At 36.1% G+C, this 19,480-nt stretch overlaps 1 protein-coding gene across 6 annotated transcripts in view; it reads right to left on the reverse strand.

Moving 5' to 3' along the window:
- LOC100370788 (eukaryotic translation initiation factor 4 gamma 1-like) overlaps positions 1 to 19,480 on the reverse strand; it is a 59,007-nt gene that overhangs the window by 30,963 nt on the left and 8,564 nt on the right. Inside the window, exons 2-9 of one of the 6 annotated variants that reach the window (XM_085508624.1) lie at positions 10,689 to 10,758; positions 9,785 to 10,009; positions 9,036 to 9,197; positions 8,164 to 8,265; positions 6,284 to 6,395; positions 4,880 to 4,915; positions 2,957 to 3,300; positions 1,457 to 2,534 (exon numbers count right to left, since the gene is read on the reverse strand). In XM_085508624.1, coding sequence (XP_085364750.1) covers positions 1,457 to 2,534; positions 2,957 to 3,300; positions 4,880 to 4,915; positions 6,284 to 6,395; positions 8,164 to 8,265; positions 9,036 to 9,197; positions 9,785 to 10,009; positions 10,689 to 10,758 — 2,129 coding nt within the window. Of the gene's footprint in view, positions 1 to 1,456; positions 2,535 to 2,956; positions 3,319 to 4,879; positions 4,916 to 6,283; positions 6,396 to 8,163; positions 8,266 to 9,035; positions 9,198 to 9,784; positions 10,010 to 10,688; positions 10,759 to 19,480 lie in introns of all 6 variants that reach the window. The other 5 variants (XM_085508623.1, XM_085508627.1, XM_085508626.1 and 2 more) reach the window with 5 other exon arrangements.

Here is a 19,480-nt window from a genome sequence, read left to right on the forward strand (position 1 = left end):
GAGAGTGGACATTTTTTGATCACTCGATCGCTTCAGTCAAAAACACAGCCCGTCGTGATGTTTGTGACGTATTAGTTGTCCGGCAAGTGTCCTTTGACCCGATGGGTCAATAATTCCATTAACCAATCAGAAGGCCGTATAGTAATGCCGGTAGAATCCGTAGTTTTCCCGAATGGTAGTGATCATAAAAATTACATTGCAGAAGTGAGGTGATGTCATAGCACGATGTGTTGACATAGATTTCAGTTGAAAACTGCATGGTGGTTTTCGAAAGAAGTGATTAGCAATTTTTAAAAGGTAAAATAGGTCTTGAAAGAAGAGTTTTTACATGAATCGCGATGATAACAGTTCAAATGTATTTTTCCAAATCACGCAATAAACACGTTGATTTTTTTTCTTGAGTAGCGTAAACTGTCAGATCGTGAACTGCGGTTTAACCATGTAATATCGAGATGAAATTGATTTTGAAAGAATTTTAGCTTTCAATCTAAAGACTGTCTATCGCAGAAAGTATTTACTTACAAACAATTTACTTTCACAAAATTGACGAGCCGCTACGGATCGTGCGATGTTTATTGTTTACAAATTATAATCCAGAACTGGTAGGATGCGTGTCGGTCGGTACATAATTATAATAACAATCTAACAATAGTCCTGGTCAAAACCATTTCCCGTGGTGGTCGCTAACTGCCAACCAGCGTGGCAAGATCCCCGTCAACCTCCCAAGTTTCAACAATATCTGCTGCGGAATTTCTGAAAAATGTTAGAGACGCGAGACGGAAACAAGAAACTATACTCCCTTTTCAGGCTGTGCCTAAAACTGGGACTAAAAATGCAGCTCCAAGACATAACATGCTGAACATATAACTGCTTTATGAATCAGTATGGCCTGGAGTCCAAGGAGCTACATTTTACTTCTGTGGATTATTTGAGCCACTCAGAATCCTTGGCTCAGCTTTATGAATCTAGTTCTTGCCTTGTCAGTAATCAAAACTCAATGTATTTTAATCACTTGAGCCAGTCATATTAGCTGGACTTATTTACATAAAACACTCAGAAGCACAGGAACAGCAAGTTAGCAAATGTTCTCACTAATTCACTGGCAACTTTAATTTTGATATAGCAGACTGCATACCAACACATGTGCTCAGTCTTGTAAAACCTCAAACTTGTTTAAAATATTTTTTTAAAGAGATTACTTGAAATTGGTAGTGATTGAATGAAAGAAAAATATTAAAATGTAGGTCATTTGCATATTCAAACCAAAGTTGTCAGCAATGCTGAGACAGGCTGTAAATGCCATACTTTTTCATTCCAAATTTTTTTTTTTTACATTTTTACATATTTTCTTTGTTAATTTTGGACCAAATAAACAATTCTCTCTGTTGCCTGCAAATGTTATCAACATTATTTTGTAAAAGGTGACAAACTCTTAGTAATTTAAAGACATTCTTACCTGTATTTGCTTTGTCAGAATTATCAGTGACTTTGTTTTCTTCAGCCTGAACATCTTTCAGTTGTTCCTTAACTGGTTCAGATTCAAGGTTCTGTTTTGAAACTGTAACTTCTATCTGGGAAATGTTGTCACTTGGAACCACATTTGATGCAGTTTCAACAGACTTCTCCCCATTTTCCACATTTTTTTCACTTTTTACTTCACTTTTGATGTCCTCAATTTGTTCTTTTACCTCTGCAACTACTTTTGTCTGATCCTTAACATCAGGAATAGACTCAGGAACCTGTGCAGGAACAGACGCAGGAGCTGGAACAGACACAGGAACTGGCGCTGGAACAGACGCAGGAACCGGCGCTTGAACAGACGCAGGAACCGGCGCTGGAACAGACGCAGGAACCGGCGCTTGAACAGACGCAGGAACCGGCACTTGAACAGACGCAGAAACCGGCACTTGAACAGACGCAGAAACTGGCGCTTGAACAGACGCAGAAACCGGCGCTTGAACAGACGCAGAAACCGGCGCTTGAACAGACTCAGAAACCGGTTCTGGAACAGACGCAGAAACCGGTTCTGGAACAGACACAGAAACTGGTGCAGGAACAGGTACAGGCACAGATGTGGGAACAGATTCAGGTAACACAGCAATTTCAGTAACAGAATCCGACGACACAATTTTCTCGGTTTGATTTTCACTAATGTCCATTTGCACAGTTTGTAAATCTGGTTTTGCAATATTAGTGTCTAAAACAATTGTTTCTTCTTGAGTGGAAGATACTGATGCAATTTCCTCTGGTTTTGTGTCCTCAACCACATTTTCTGTAGCATCCTTATCCGGCAAAACAGCAACAACAGGAGGGGCAGCAGTGGCAACTGCTGGCTCCTCTTCCTTAGGGGCTGGTGCAGAGGGCTGCACTTCCACCACAGTTTCTTCTGAAGCAGTTGCTACAACTGCTACAGATTTTGGTGGTGTAGGAGTCCTTACATCGCTATCAAGAGTTGCAGCAACTTGAGCGGCAAACTGAGCAGCAATAGAATTTCCCAGCACCGGTTGAGGTTGAGGAGGAGGGGTAGCTGTGACCTGAGTAAGAGAGTCAAACAAAAAATGACATTTTGTAGCAGTCTTTTGAATATTCCAAAGCGCACTAACACAAAAACTGAAGGTCATACTATGTAAAACTTATTGTTAATCACATGAACAGATGAGTCTTCAGGGGTTTTCTGAGAAAGCTATTTAAAGCCTTGTGTACTCTTCCACTCATTACAGTCTACTTTTTTTTAATGCTGCTGCTCCCATCCGGTCCCGCAAGTCTTGAATTTTCATCTTGAGGTAGTAAAAAATCAAGCAAAGATTGTTATACCATTCATGTTAAAATTCCCACAAATTTTGGTTCACCAAAATACCATAATAGCTACTATATTCATCATTAACTAGTTACGCGTTCCTTGTATGCGCGTACTTGCTCTGCATTTTAATGACAAGAGAACAGCTACTGTACATACCTGAGGTGGCGTTCCTGTTGCACTTGATCTACCGGAGACCGGTGGTGTAACATTAGCACTTCCGCCGGTTATATTCGTCATGGCGCCAACATTTCCACTACTGAGAGGCGCTGAAACAGTAGCACTACTGCTAACGGTACTCGCACTGCCACCACTTATTTTCATAATTTCTTCAGTGATATCGACCCCTTTATTCGGGTCAGTTATTCTTATAAGTTTTTTCTCTCGTTGGACTGGTTTATCAGTTCTCATATAGTTCTGCTGTGCAGCCGTGTTGTAATGCTGCTGCCTGTTATACTGCATCTGTTGTATGGGTTGTTGGGGGGCAGGAGGAGGGTAGTACCCTGCAGAGTATAAATATTCTAATGAAGAAAAGAAGAAATCAAAGAAAAGAGCAGAAAGAGTCGTAGGTTAGCAAATTGCAGCTGCACGTAACAATGTAACAAATTAGCATATTTAAATACTATTAAGTGTAAGCAATTGCAAGCATACAAGTTGTAAAGTACAGCTTATCATGGACACCATTATTAGCATTAATGCCATTTACACAGCATTTTCATCCAATACTCTGGAATCCTGCACTTGAAAAGTTGACCTTGAATATACAGGAAAGTTAAGGTCTATGTTAATGCACACTAAAGACAATATGCAACAAATTCAAGGAAGTCTCGGACATGGAAAAACATAGCGCAACTATTACAACTTTGCCCTGTTGAGAATTCACATTAAATAATTGGAAGGATACAAAATAACGATGCAAAATGTAAAAAAAAAAGTAACAAGCAGCCTATCGGCTGAGATAGCTCCGTTGTTAGCAATGCACATTTCAATTAAAGAACTGAAGACATCATTAGAAAATGAACAATATGAATAGTATCAAAGCAATCTGACTTGCAGTTTTTAACAAGAAGTCAAAAATATCACTTTTTACCAAAAATTACAAAAATATTCACCAAAATAGAGAATTGAAGATATCATTACAAAACAAACAAATATGAGAGAGGTCCACATGTAGTACCTATATATGTAATATCAAAGCAATTGGACTTGCGGTTTTCAACAAGAAGTCGAAAATATCACTTTTTACCAAAAATAACAAAAATATTCACCAAAATTAGAGAATTGAAGATATCATCACGAAATGAACAAATCTGAGAGAGGTCTACCCAAGGTACATATACACCAAGTATCAAAGCATTCAGGCTTGTAGTTTTCAAGAAGAAGTCGAAAAAGTAAAACATTGACACGGACGACGACGGACAATCACTCATATGATAAGCTTCGCTCGACAAAGTCGACAGCGGAGCTAAAAAGTAGATGTTCTGCAATAAAAACTTTCTGAACATTTCATCTGGTACCCACCATTAGAATCTCAATCTCAAACAGATTGTCGCTTGCCCGGGCATGAGCGCTAATGCAGTCGAGTACGGTATATATAGAAGAGATGATTTGATAATTTACTATTCAAAATGCATGCTTCCCTATTGTGAAATCTTTATGGTTCAGTTTTGCAGTCAATACGAGTGTTCACATGTTCTTGTGTTTTACCTATGCACTATCACATCGTGAGCTACAAATGAGGAGTCCATTGCTCAAAATGTCTGCATGTTTTGAATAGTTATTTGGGATAAGTATTACTAAATCATTTACTTGTATATTGTATTACAAAGAGTTGTGAACAAGTTGATAAAACATAAAGGCATAAGGCTGAAGTAAAGAAAAAACAAAAAGACAGCAACGCTGAAAATGATTAAAAAAGCATTGGACAATAAGAAAAGGTTTGTTCATTATCATGAAGATTCTATGAACATGTTCATTGTTTTGTTTTTTTTGCATAGTTTTCCCTTCTTAATATGGTTATTTTTTGAATGGTCATCAGCGTGAATAGAAATCTAATCGTTTTTTCATGGAACACGCACTTACCAGGAGTCGGGCCTGAAGGGGAGGCTGCTTGGCCAACTAGAACAGAACAAAACAAAACAAACATAGCAAAAGAAAAACAGAAAAACACCACAAAGAAACATTGAATTAAATTCTATGTGTATACTGTGATTTCTGTATTGTATTCATTCTCATCAATACTTGTAAGCATTAAAATAACATTTTTACTAAATAGACTTTATGCAGTAGTAGTAGTAAGTAATTAAGGCAAAACCAGTATATCAAGCAAGTTCCCAATAATATTGTATGCCCCCCACCCCCAGTGATATTATCGATGGTCCTTAAAAAACTAATATGGAAAAAGTGTTGTCGTCAACTTCCCATTGTCATGATATAACATCTTTCTAAAAATCTATTTAATCTTGAAACGAGCCAAATCTGGAAATATTAAATTATTTAAGATTATTTGAGATGTTTAAGCGAATAATAATCACATCGGTAGTTTGGTAGCAGCCATATTTGATTTCTCTGTGAGTAGAGTAGTACCCCCAAAATCAATAAGTAATGGAGTATTGGGGGTCAGTATATTGCAGTAGTATGCATTGGAATGATTTTTATCCTAATGACTAGATAATGTACTTTTATAATAATGCAGTACTATATTAAGAGCAAACACCCTTTGTAAAACAATGTAAAGCGGGAACCCATATTGCAGTGTAACAGAAATTAAACCCTTAAAACTTAGCATGTGATTGTGCAAATCTAAATGTGCAAGACAATGCATGTTAAGAAGCAGAAGATATCAAAGACACAGAATACAGCAAACGTCACTAGTCAGAAAAGCAAATTACAAACAGCAAAACACAGTGCGAGTAGTATAGCGTGCCTCAAAACAACATCCTTGAACACTTGTTAAAAAAAAAAAAATCAGGAAATTTATCGGTTAGAGGAGAGCATACGATCTAGCACACAAGTACAAGGATGCAGCCATGTGTACAACTCTCAATGCTAGGTTTAATGTATTAAGCAAGCAAAGCAATATTAGGACATTAGAAGATTCATTGGCATGTAACCAGTTTGACAGCTGTGATGAGGAAGATGAAAACACCACATCATACCACTAAGCAGTGTTGTTGCACTTGGTACTTATTTATTGTACTATGATGCAATCAAAATTTGAAAGCACTAAAAAATCTTCCTAAACTCAGTCAGGATTGTCTATAGTGAGTGATCCTTCTAATAAATTCAAATCAATCTAGAAATTTCTCTTTTCTGCAGCGACTTTGTAGTACCTGCACTACAGCCATAACGTCTTAGCATGCTATTTAGCATGATGGGTGGTGCGGCAGACAAATTGAACAAGAGCCAACAAACTCATCTATAACTAGCAAGATTAATCTTCTTTTAGAGATCAAAGTTAGAGAGTAGAGTGGTAGAGTCACTTACCAGGATTTTGACTTGGTGGTGATGGTGTATAATACGGTGCTGTGTTTTGAGCCACGTATTGAGGTTGCTGAGGTTGCTGTACATGTTGATACTGCGGCCTTGTCGCTGGAAACTAATGAATAAATTTGTTTTAAATTTCAGGGTACAAAGTATATCAACAGAACTGATTGCATTTAGTATATTATCACGACTAGTTGATCAGAAAAAATTCAAAGTACATTCATTTTAATAAAATTTCAATGCAATAATAGATCATGTTTCAAACTTGTTATAAAATTGTGATTAAAATGGCAGCCGAAATCTCGAAAGAACGAGAGCCATGTGACTGTTTTGACAACTCAACCAGTGTTTCATTTACTAGTCATGTCAACTGTTCCAAATACCCTGGTTTCCATGGTCAGGGAAACGATGGACTCCATGACAGTCACATGACTCTTGTTCTTAACAAGTTCTCTGTGGTGAACTGTACCTATGATCTATTAAACTGCACTATCAAAATCAATACAAGTGCACATGATAATATAAAACAATCAGTGATAGTAAACTACTGAACAATAACCATTGGTCCTAATACTTGGTTGATGACCACTACTGTCCAACAATCATTAAATCTTATTGCAAGCATACAATCATAAACCATGGCTTGAAATTTAAAAGGACATGAAATGATTCACAAAGAATTTAATTCGGTGTCCTTTCAAAAATGCAAATTTGTGCTGTACTAACCATATGCAAAGGCAATTGCATCAAATTTGACCGTGACACTGAGTGGCCTCATAAAACTCAAGCTCCGACATAGCTTCTTATTAAATAACCACACACCTCCATAATGAGAAAATATAAAAAGCACTTGGTACTAGCCCCAACCAACCACATACAACACAACTAGCTTATGCATTTCAACATGGTCATATATCCAATAATCTATAAGGTCTTGACAGAATATTGGACAGTTCTCATGAAGTAATAGAAGTAGGTCAAAGACGTACGATCCCACGTCTTTTGAAATGACTTTCAAGATGAGTCATGCAAATTATACCAAACATCGACCCAAGTATTCACTGAATTCTTTGAATCCACAATTTGAGCAGTAAATAAATAATTATTAATTTCCTGATAGTATCTATTATTTGAGCAGAAAATAACTTTGATTGAACTGAAAAATTGAACAGACAGAAAAATTACACCACCCTTACCAATGCTGCGCTATGACAACTATTATGTACATCTACACTTACGTGGAAAAAAATCATGCATTACCAGAAAATTGCAAAATATACCATACCACATGCTCCTAACGCTATGGTTGGGATGACTAATGTACAAATAAAGTACAAATAAACAGTGTCAAATACAACTGTTTATATGTATCAAATGGCAATGATCCATGGATATTCATCTCTATGTATTAAACAAAGCTCATCAGTGTCACCGCAAGGTCTGGAAATACTACACACAAAATGCATGACAACTGCGTTTATAGTTTATAATCATCAAAATAAATATGCCAAAACAAAACTATGTTTTGTCACAGTGGCTGTGAGAAAACAAACTTTATTCAATTCACCATACATAAGGTGACAGCAGAAAAGTGATATTTATAACATTAATATCATGTGATATATCCATGGACCAAAAGTTCTGAGAGAGTGGGCCAGATCTAGAACATCCTTTTACACAAGACCTGTCATTCATCTGTTGAGGCCTGTCAGCAGGCTATGTGTTTACTAATGAAACCGACAACTGATTCACTAACAAAAGACAAAGTAGATAGCAGTGAGAATAACAATTAGCTGAAAAAACTTGTTTTTACCACATTAAACATGACAATACACACATACAACAGATACAATATCTAGCATGGAGGCGTAGAAACGTACATTTGACGATGTCCATACTGTGTGTGTTGGACCACTGTTGCTGGTCATATACATACTATACCCATCTTCAGATGGTCCCACACTGTAGACACCAGCGGCACTCTGGCAATATTAATAAGCAAATAGACAAAGGAAAGAAAGACTTATTTTTCTATTTTATGGTGATGTTCGAAATATACCAAAAACGATTTTACTAATTACATTGAAATGTTTGAACGTACACAAACAAAAACGATTCGTTTTTAACTATAATTTGAGTTTGATGTATATTTCAAATACCTCTAAATTATTTTTTATAAATTTGCAGGTATTAGACACGCCTATACAAAATTTCTCACAAATAAATCAGATTAATCATTTTTGCTGGTTGGAAACACTACCCCCAAAAAATCCACTGAATTTTATCGAGAAATTAAATTAAGACATTATTACATATACAAGATAATCGATTTGAAATCAATGAATGATCTAGTAAGGTTTTTTATTATCTGTTTAGGCTGGAAACTGACATTTGCTTATAAGAACAAGAAGCATACACACTTGTTTAAATGCAAGGTCAAAAGTCAATGAATTAGTATACAACAAATGTCATTTTAATGCAATTTTTATGTACATTTCCATGGAAACCAGCTTCAGGTTTTTAATGGAAACAATGGAATTTGGATATTTGAATGATATTTGATTATTTACATTTACTACACATAATGTAGACTTAGCAATATTAAAATCTCATGACAGCATGATTTCAACAAACTAGGAAAGGTTAAAAATCATGCAGTTTACACATTTTTATGAAAAAGTAGAGTGGAAACTGGGATGGGGATGGGGGGGGGGGGTTAGTAGACATAGATTTGAATATTGGGATGACTTACATTCATGGGCTGTGCCAAGAAGAGAGCTGGTTGTTGGACATTAAATTGTGGAGCAGTGGCAGCAGGACTTGTTGAGTACATCTGCTGTGTGGGAGCAACCTGTCTCTGCATGTTAGTTCCAGGCCTAGGCTGATGTGGTCCTTGTCTGGGATTGTAATATGCCTAACAAAAAATGAATAGCAATAAGTTGGACAATCAGTCTGCATGTTTCAACCTGGAACTTCAGTGTTCCATTCTCACTTTGCCCAACATGGAGAAAACCTCATAAAGGCTTTGGATTCTGTGCATTTCACTGACAAACTTAGAAACACCTAAAATAGAAGAAGCTAAGCAAACATTAAAATGCAAACATTGGATAATAATGAAAATCAATATTTGATGAGATACAATGGCCTTGTTTTTGTTAAGTGCAGGCAGGTTTAAGATTCTATCATTTCTATCATGATCACAATAATCAGCGAGAAGTGTTCTGCACATAATACAGTGACGCAACTTTGAAAGAACCAAAATTGGATTGTTATTTTTGGTCAAGGCATTACTGATCCTTGTAATTTTGTAAATACCAAATCAAATTTACTTTGGCCACCATAGAGATAACAAAATGATAGAGAAGTAAAAATTGAATCCACAGCTTATCTTATTAACAATCTTTTGACAGTCACCAGAAGTACAGAAACAGAACAGTATCAAAATATCAAAATGAAGAAACAGTTCTATGCACCTCAAATGAATAACCAACCATACACTACCTGATGTTGATGTTGATGTTGCTGTTGCCGAGGCATCTGATGTTGATACATAATTGTATGTTGTTGCGTCCCCTGCACCACCCCACCCTGGGGCTGGGGCTGTTGTGATTGCACAGCTGACTGTGGAGGAGTCTGTGCCAAATGTGGCGGTTGACCCTTGTTCATATCATGAGGAGCTCCACTAGTAGGGGGAGCAGCTGGTGAATGTTGTCTTGGTGGAATTTGCTGTAACAAAATACAAACAAGTAAAACTATGGTTCAGGCCTACCACTATTATGCCACTAATGCCCACAGCACAAGAGTTGAGTGATAACAAGAAAAATGAAATCAATTTACACTTTTTTTTTCAATACGATGCATGTACTTCTTTCCCTCATAACATGCAATGACAAAACACTTAGTCTGTAACTAATGAAAGCATAAGATGCTTTATACACGTCAAAATGAACCACAATCAACAGTTATCCAACTGTATAAATAAACCCGGAAGCCTAGGTAGCATGTACAATGGGAGTAACATTGGCAGTATGGAATGCCAAACCATCGATCTGTCCTGTATCATGAATACATACATTATGAATGCGATAATACTGCTGTTATTTAATACTCCTAAAAATATTCTAAAATATGATGCAACCTTAAGATACATTTACACTTTTCTGGCCTTCCATACAAAAGTAATTTACGTAAAGCTTTTAACCACTTATCAATAAATTTAGCCTTTGCTTAAAATAGCAACTGGGTAGCAGGCTTGATCGCATGCTGATTTCAATATAGATTCCATGTTTGTTTACATCATCTTTTCGAACACACACTGGACGGCTGTCGCTTTCTCAAAGTAGAATACGACTTTTGAACTGACGTAGGCCTGAAGAAGGACTTTCTAGAATAGAAGATAACTTACCTGTGGGTAGCCTTGTATACGATAATCAGGATGACCACTGGCAGCAGCAGAAGAATAACCTCCTCTATGACTACAAAGTTGTTAAGGAAAATACAGAGTAACTATAGTAACATAATTCACTGAATATAGGATGTAACACTGTGTACTGTTGCATCATTTATTTAAAGATTTATGGCCAGCAGGTTTTCAAGTCAACATGCAGTTCCAAAACAGTCAGACAAGTGGTTCGAGATTTTCTGAATCACTTCTCATTCCAACATACATGAACTACATGGATGGAGTTTTCAATTCAAGACTAATGTTGATGCTATCTGCAGGACACCAAGCAGAACATGGAAAGGAAACTTAATCTGACAATAGCTGACGTGTCAAAGACTGTAGCAGGGTTCTCCACGGTTTGAAAATTAAACAGGGCGCGCCAATGTGAAGTGGGCGTGGCACATTTGTAACGTGCATCATTGGCAAGGATGTTGAAAAATAGAAACCAAAAAATCTATTAATCTACATATTATTACATATGCATAATATATATTTATTATTACAAAATGAATAGGAATTTTGAAGAGCTATTATTAAGTAAACGTCAGCACGTAACAATCAGCTGATTTTAGCTGCACAATTCCTCAAGCGGCGACATCAGTTGTTTACAAGTAATGATCGCGTCCAGAAAAAAACGTAACAAGTTTGTTAATTTATTTTCCCAAATAGATACATATATGCTTTATTTAATTATTAGCAAAAATTTATATTGATGATTTATATTTATTCGGACGAAGCAAAATAAATATATGTCGCACAAACGTTCGCAATTGGTTCATTAAAAAACTTGCATGAATGGCACCAAAAACCAAGGTGATCAAACGAAATAAAATATACACAATAGAAGATTTTCGATCTGCAGTTAACAGTTACTATCAAAAATAATAGAATTAGGTATAAAAAAACAAAATACATATTTAAAAGAATAATTTTCATTCGAATCGAAAGTTTGTTGATGTCTGCTTCGTTGAAAACAGCTATGACCCGGAAACAGTTCATTTTACTGTGTGCGCCCTGATACTATGTAACGATGCTTTTGATTGGCCAAAGCCACGCATTGACGCGAAAAACAACCAATCAGAATATTTGTTCCAAAAGAACACAAGTAAATTTATTTCTTCCACTTATGATGCGAGTTGAAAGCATGGCCGTTTTACCGGGGTTTTTAAATCGTGATTTAAAGAAAATTCAACTTTAAATAGTGACATTTAAATGTAAACATTTACATGTTCAAGCAAGCATTCGTGTGGACTTCTTGGTGATCAGCAATGTCTGTGATGGTACGTCGGCTGCGCTGGTCGTTTACCGATCATGCAAGTGCATAGCTGCCCAGTTGCTGCCTTTGTTCCACTCGGCGGTGACGATGTTGCCGCTACCTAGTCACGGCGTGAACTTGGGTTTAACCATAACCCTTATGTTTAACGAATGGTATAACCGATGACAATTTTATATATTTGACGTCACCCTGGCAGTAAAAATATGGGCACGGTAATGCACTTTTCTGGGCCACATGTTCATTTTTAATCGTGTTGAAAAAACTTGTAACTTTTTGTTTGGTGGTGTTATCACCTCACGGTGACCTGCTACGATAACAAACCGGAATTTTCACAGTTGCACCTTAAAACAATGAACCAGTTACCCTGAGCACGAAGAATCATCTTCGGAAGACAATGAGTGTTGGCCTGTTTTGTAAACAATTCTTTGTATGGGACCATGCAGGGCGCACAGGAAATATAACAGGGCGCTGACAATTTAAACAGGGCGCCAATTTCAGATAACAGGGCGCGGCGCCCTGTAAAAACCCCTCGTGGAGAACCCTGCTGTAGAAATCACACAAGCAGGAATTAGATGAACCAACTGACTTGCAGTCATATGTGTATATATATGTATTTGAAAAAAGTCATTAGTGCAATTTTCTTGGTGTACATGTTAACAAGCAGCCTATCAGCTGAGATAGCTCTGCTGTTAGCAATGCACATTTCAATTAAAGAACAGAAGATATAATTAGACAAGCAGCCTATCGGCTGAGATAGCTCCGCTGTTAGCAATGCACATTTCAATTAAAGAACAGAAGACATCATTAGAAAATGAACAATATGTATAGTATCAAAACAATCGGACTTGCAGTTTTTAAGAAGAAGTCGAAAATATCACTTTCTAACAAAAATAACAAAAATATTCACCAAAATTAGAGAATTGAGGATATCATCACAAAATGAACAAATCTGAGAAAGGTCTACATGTAGTATCTATATATGTAATATCAAAGCAATTGAATTTTTGGTTTTTAACAAGAAGTCGAAAATATCACTTTTACCAATAATTACAAAAATATTCACCAAAATTAGAGAATTGAAGATATCAACATGAAATGAACAAACCTAACGACGCCGGACAATCACTCATATGATAAGCTCCGCTCGACAAAGTCGACAGTGAAGCTCAAAATGTGTATTCTTAACTAAAATAATTGCTATCAACATTTACATGTCTGCAGTTTTGTATCTACACGTTGGGTTTCAAACTAAAATTCTGTGATAAGTTCCTCAGCTATATCAACATTTACATAATTAAATCGCTTGACAATACATTGGTTTAAGTAATTAATAGGACTACTGTACTGTAATAATCACAACATCCATTTTTTTTAAAAAGACAATACATGATTGTACTGAAAAATGCAAAATGACATTACTTGAACCAAAAAAAAAATGACAACATTAATAGGTCATTATCATGACCCCATAAAGGTCACACATCCTGGTACTTTCTCATTGGGATGAAAATCAAATTGATATGTCCTGAACTATTTGCTCTAGCTATTTGAAGGGAAAAAAACATTAAAATTCCCCAATTTTCTATTAGTGATGATGTCATACCAACAAAAGTACCAGGATGTATGACCTTTAGGGGGGGGCATGTAAGTGGCCTATTGCTCCTCTACGTAAATAACTTATTTTCCCTGCCTGTTTTCTCTCTAAATATGGAGACATTAAATATTTTATTTCACCTGACAATACAAACTAAAAACTTCCTCTACAATACATTTCCATTTGCGAAAAATTTCTCTGAAGAAATAAAAGTGCTTAACAGTTGTACAGTTATAGAGCATGTTACAATTGATACAACTTTTTTAGCAGCTCTGGCATATTTTTCATTTCTCAATGCTAAATATGATATCAATACATTATGTTTAATATAATTTTATTTGCACTAGGATTAAATAACTCAGACTCCATATAACTATATAAATAAAATAGAATATTTTTTCTAGGGGTGTGCCTCAGACATTTGACCTTCCATTTCAAGGTCATAACTCACTTAAAAGAAACCTGTTTTTGTGTAGCAGACATCTTGTTCCCCAGGAATTGTTTCTCTGTTTAAACACAAGTTAGATTTAAATTGTCAAAAAAAACTTTGCATTGGTTTTTTTTGCCAAACATATTGCGCAAAAATAAATGAGCAGCCACCTGAACAGATAAGCAATCAGTAGATAGATCACAAAGGAATTGTTGACTTGATATACGATAAAGACAGTTTAGGTATTAATTAAATATTGTTTAATTCACTAAACTATCGGTAATCAAGCACAGAGCAGTTGTGGCAGTAAAGAATCATATTTCCAAATTCAGACAGTTTTCCTTATTAAACCTGATTTGATCGATTGAAACAAATTAGAGCCAAAAGCTGCCTCGAAAAACAGTTTTAAAACAGCAAATAGTGACACTGTTGACATTTATTGCTACAGGCTTTATTAGCAGACATAACCACACCTCAACGAAGTAGGCAGACAAAGGTTAAGAAATGCAAGAAAGATTTGAAAAATAAACCACTTTAATCACAGTTTCTAACTTATTTTTTCTAAAATTGAAAACCAACAGATCCATGCATTCAGTAATTATTAACTCTCACTAGGAATCACTTTACATTACATAATTTTCATAGAGAAATTAAGGCAGCAAGGATGAAAAAACATTGATATGCAAGTAAGGACATTTATAGAAACAGATGGTGGCCAGGAAAGAAAAAAACAACCCTTGCATAAGCCGATACTGATTTTGCTTGTTGCAGTAAACTTATATTTTTGTCATTTTAATTTACAATTCATCTGAGGTCAAAATTAAGTTCTGCAAGATTTGATTCCAATGGACAAATATTACAGAATATGAAACACCTCATTAATCAGTCCAAAGCCACAGCTGGACAAACCATCTATTAAACTCAATACCCAGCATATAACAAAATAAATTCCATCTATGAATTGGCCAGTGCTAAAAATTTGAAACTCTAGGAACACAATATTGATGGAAATGTCTGGGAACCATGACATGCTGCCCTAATTTAACAATAATTAGGTCAAGAAAGAAAATGGTGCAACAATATGGAGGCAATATATTATTAATAAAGTACTGACAAATATAATGTCATATTTCTGTCGAACACATGTAAGTGTGGTTTCACTGATGCAAGCATTGGGGTGAGAAATGACAGCAGTATGGTAGAGAAAGCATTTATACACGAGTAAGGTCATTATGTTTTTGATAACAGATTAACCCCCCACTAATGATATACACTGGCAGGACAGCGATACAATCCATCATGAAATACACTCAATGAAAGTCATGAAAAAATGACTCAAAAAAAAAGAGGGAATAAGGCTTCAAAATGGAAATCCCTACAGCTATTTGCAATGCAAATTTCATTTGAGTGCATTCCAGTGTGCGGCAACATGCAATGCAGAGTAAAAAATCATTTTCAGGCTTGATTCCACACTGATAATATACAACGGCAATTCTAAATGCATTGATATCCTATCTTAGCATAAAAGAATAGAGGAAAAACTCCCCAGAAAGGCTTGAAACTTACACTTTGCAGAGAGAATTCAACCATATTGCATCAACACAAATTCAATCCAACATTCCACATGCGTTTTCACATAAACACCCCTAAGTGGGCCCTTCTTTTTTAAAACCAGCAGGAATCCCTTTTCTGGCCCCAACCAGGATCATACTCTCAATTTCCATTCAATTGCTAATGTTTTGTTTGAGGTCAATGCTCAGGTGTAGTTTGCCAAGAATTATTAGTCTCCTACATAATTTCTGTCCATCTGATATCAGAGTATGGGGGAGGGGAGTTCCATTCCATTCAAACACGAGTATTTACTACTAAACGGACTTCAAATACTACACACATGCATAATGAATACACTAGTACACTTTCAACTTTATTCATTTTTTTTTGTCAGATAAATCATAGACCTTTTCTAAGGTCTTTGGACAAATCTAACACTATTTGCATGCCACAACTCCAACATCACCAATAAACAGACAGATTTACAACGTAATCGTTAATGACAAAAAAAAGCATACGTCTGTTAAAAGAAAATTCTTAGAATCTTTTCATTGCGGATACCATATTTATAAATGGAACAATTGTCAATTGTTGTGTGTGACTGAATTGCAAGCTATAGACAGTTCAATGCTAAAGAAAGGCGCTGAAAGCAGTCCTAGTATTCCTGTCATGTTTTTAACCAGTCACGGATACATCGATAATAACACCGACAAACAACGGCAATTCCCAAGCGTGTCCGACAGTGCGAGTAAACTGAATATTATTAGTGCTCAATAAAAACAATGAATGATTCAAATCTAATTTTTAGTTAAATATAGCGGGCGGGTGACGAGAAGCTTATTTACGGTTTGAGGTACTTGTGGTTAACTCCTCCCTCTAGGCATATCTATTTTTAAGTGTAATACAATACTAAAATTCTAAAATAAATTAATTCATGGGACTCCACATTATCATGCTGGAGGTGATATTAAAGACAAGAAAAATAAAGTACAACAAAAACTATGTAGCACTAGACAAATATCAGGTTAACTGTACCAAATAAATCCCACAGAACAGAGGTCATTGTACAATAAACAAAGAATACTCACTGCAGACAGCAACCACAAGAACAGCCTAACCCAATGATATCCCAATCAACTCATGAATATTCAGATTTATCAAAGACCAATAAAAACACAAGGACAAAGGTCATGACCCAGCAACTGATGTTTTTTTTCCAACTGTCCATTTTTTTTATTGCCGACATAATTACAACACATCCGTGTTTATGGTTAGTCTACAGGTGTGGGTCATGCCAAAACAAATCATAAAATTGTGGAATACAACTTAAATTTAGAGTCCACTATTATTAAATTTATATTGTTTTCCACTACATACTGTAATCAGTATTTATTGAAACATTAATTTTCCTGTTTTGTGGTTTTTTTGGGTTCCAAGCCAAATTTTTAATGGTAGACTAAACTCATTACTCTGTTTTAATGTCCGCTAGTTTCCTGACAGGTAAATGCACTTAAATTGAATACAGGCGAACGTACAAAATCACAGTAAAATTGATTGTTTCACCAAAAAAATTATGGATTTGCAAGATATCAAAATTTTTGTTTCACACAAATCACAGTATTATATGTAAAACAAGTCATTGTCAATGACACGTCCCCGTTCCGTTCCGTTCATATTTGAGTGACATATACATTCAAAGCAGATCATGACCGAAATTGCAGACCACTTTCCGTGGTCTGATCCGAAATGCACCTGCATATGTACAACAGATTGTACTAAATCTGAACAAAATCCATCCATGCATGACTGAGATCCGGTTCCGGAATTGTGAAAATATGTGATTTTGATGCATTTTCGGCCTTAAAATGGCCATCATTCAGCTATTGTTAAGCGGATCATGAAACAAATGCACATATCTATTTGTGACATGATATACCATGTGTGTGTGAAGTTTGAACTCTATCAATCCAGGCATGTCTCAGATATGGATCAAGAACTGATTTTTTAAAAACAAAATGGCCACCAGTCGGCCATTTCGAACTTGATCCGAAAAAAAAAATGAGGTGCATCAAGGTCCTATTATGTTTAATGTATGTACCAAATTTGAACAAAATCCGTCCATGCATAACTGAGATCCAGGTCCGGAATGGTTAAAATGTGCGATTTCAATGCATTTTCGGCCTTAAAGCTGCCGTCGTTTGGCTATCGTTAATGAGATCATGAAACAAATGCACATACATATTTGTGACATGATGTACCATGTGTGTGTGAAGTTTGAACTTGATCAATCCAGACATGTCTCGGATACGGATCCAGAACTGAATTCTTTAAAACAAAATGGCCGCCAGTCGGCTATTTCGAACTTGATCCGGAAAAAAAAATGACGTGCATCAAGGTCCTATTATGTTTAATGTATGTACCAAATTTGAATGAAATCCGTCCATGCATAACTGAGATCCGGGTCCGGAATGGTGAAAATGTGCGATTTCAATGCATTTTCGGCCTTAAAGCGGCCGCCATTTGGCTATCGTTAATGAGATCATGAAACAAATGCACATACATATTTGTGACATGATGTACCTTGTGTGTGTGTGAAGTTTGAACTCGATCAATCCAGGCATGTCTCAGATACGGATCCAGAACTGAATTCTTTAAAACAAAATGGCCGCCAGTCGGCCATTTCAAACCCGATCCCCCCAAAAAAATGACGTGCATCAAGGTCCTATTATGTTTAATGTATGTACCAAATTTGAACAAAATCCGTCCATGCATAACTGAGATCCGGGTCCGGAATGGTGAAAATGTGCGATTTTGATGCATTTTCGGCCTTAAAATGGCCGCTATTCGGCTATCGTTAATCGGATCATAAAAAAAATGCATGTGCATATGTCCCATATAATGTGTGATGTATGAGTGAAGTTTGAACTTATCGGTCCATGCATGTTCGAGATACAGGTGATCACGGACGGACGGACGGACGGACGCACACAGGGCAAAACATAAGTCCCCGTTTTCGGACTGCGTCCGAACAAGGACTAAAAACACTGACACTGACAATCACTCGTATGATAAGCTCCACTCGACAAAGTCGACAGTGGAGCTAAAAACAATATAGATGCCAGTCGGCCAGTAATATGCATCATATGAATTGTCAACGATAGGCATAACAAATCCTCATGGACATGTACACTAACATGTATTATATTTGTACCAAATTTGAACAATAACTGACGAAGCATGTCCAAGATACATTTTCAAAAATCAAAATGGCTGCCAGTCAGCAGTCTTTGATTGAGTCAGTAAAGCACTGCATGTGCATACATCTCAGACAAAGTACTAAGCACATGCAAAGAATAAACAGATTTGGCCCATAGAGTTCTGAAATAAGACTTCGGACGAATGGATGGATAGAGACTGAATTACAAGTTCCCATTTCGAACTTCGTTCAAATAGGAACTTTTTATAGGAATTTATGTTAAAGCATTACTTCATACAAATTATTTGTCAGGTTTCAAAATTTTTAAATACGACAAGTTGAGAATTTTTGTGCCTAAAGTAGCTCAGTGACCATACTTTTTCATCTGAATTTCATGGGGAAAAAATGAATGCATAAAATAAGCCATATGGTCAAAATCTAGGACATCTTTTAAATTTTTGTTAAATGGTACCCAACAAGGCTTTGCTTTTGCTGTGTGTGAAATATAAATTAATGTTCACTTGCCAAAGAACAAGTGAATTAAATTAGTCTACAATATTTATTCCAACAATAATTTTTTTTTTTAGTATTTAACCAATTCCTCTCCAAACACATTGGCAGCATGAAAACAATGGAAGTGTTAGGCAGGCAAGCAAGTCTTTGGTCACTAGGGGGAGCTATATCAACAGTCAATAATAAAATAAGA

Source organism: Saccoglossus kowalevskii, chromosome 15 (assembly GCF_978046115.1).
Source record: "Saccoglossus kowalevskii chromosome 15, keSacKowa6.1, whole genome shotgun sequence".
Taxonomy (NCBI): Eukaryota; Metazoa; Hemichordata; class Enteropneusta; family Harrimaniidae; genus Saccoglossus; species Saccoglossus kowalevskii.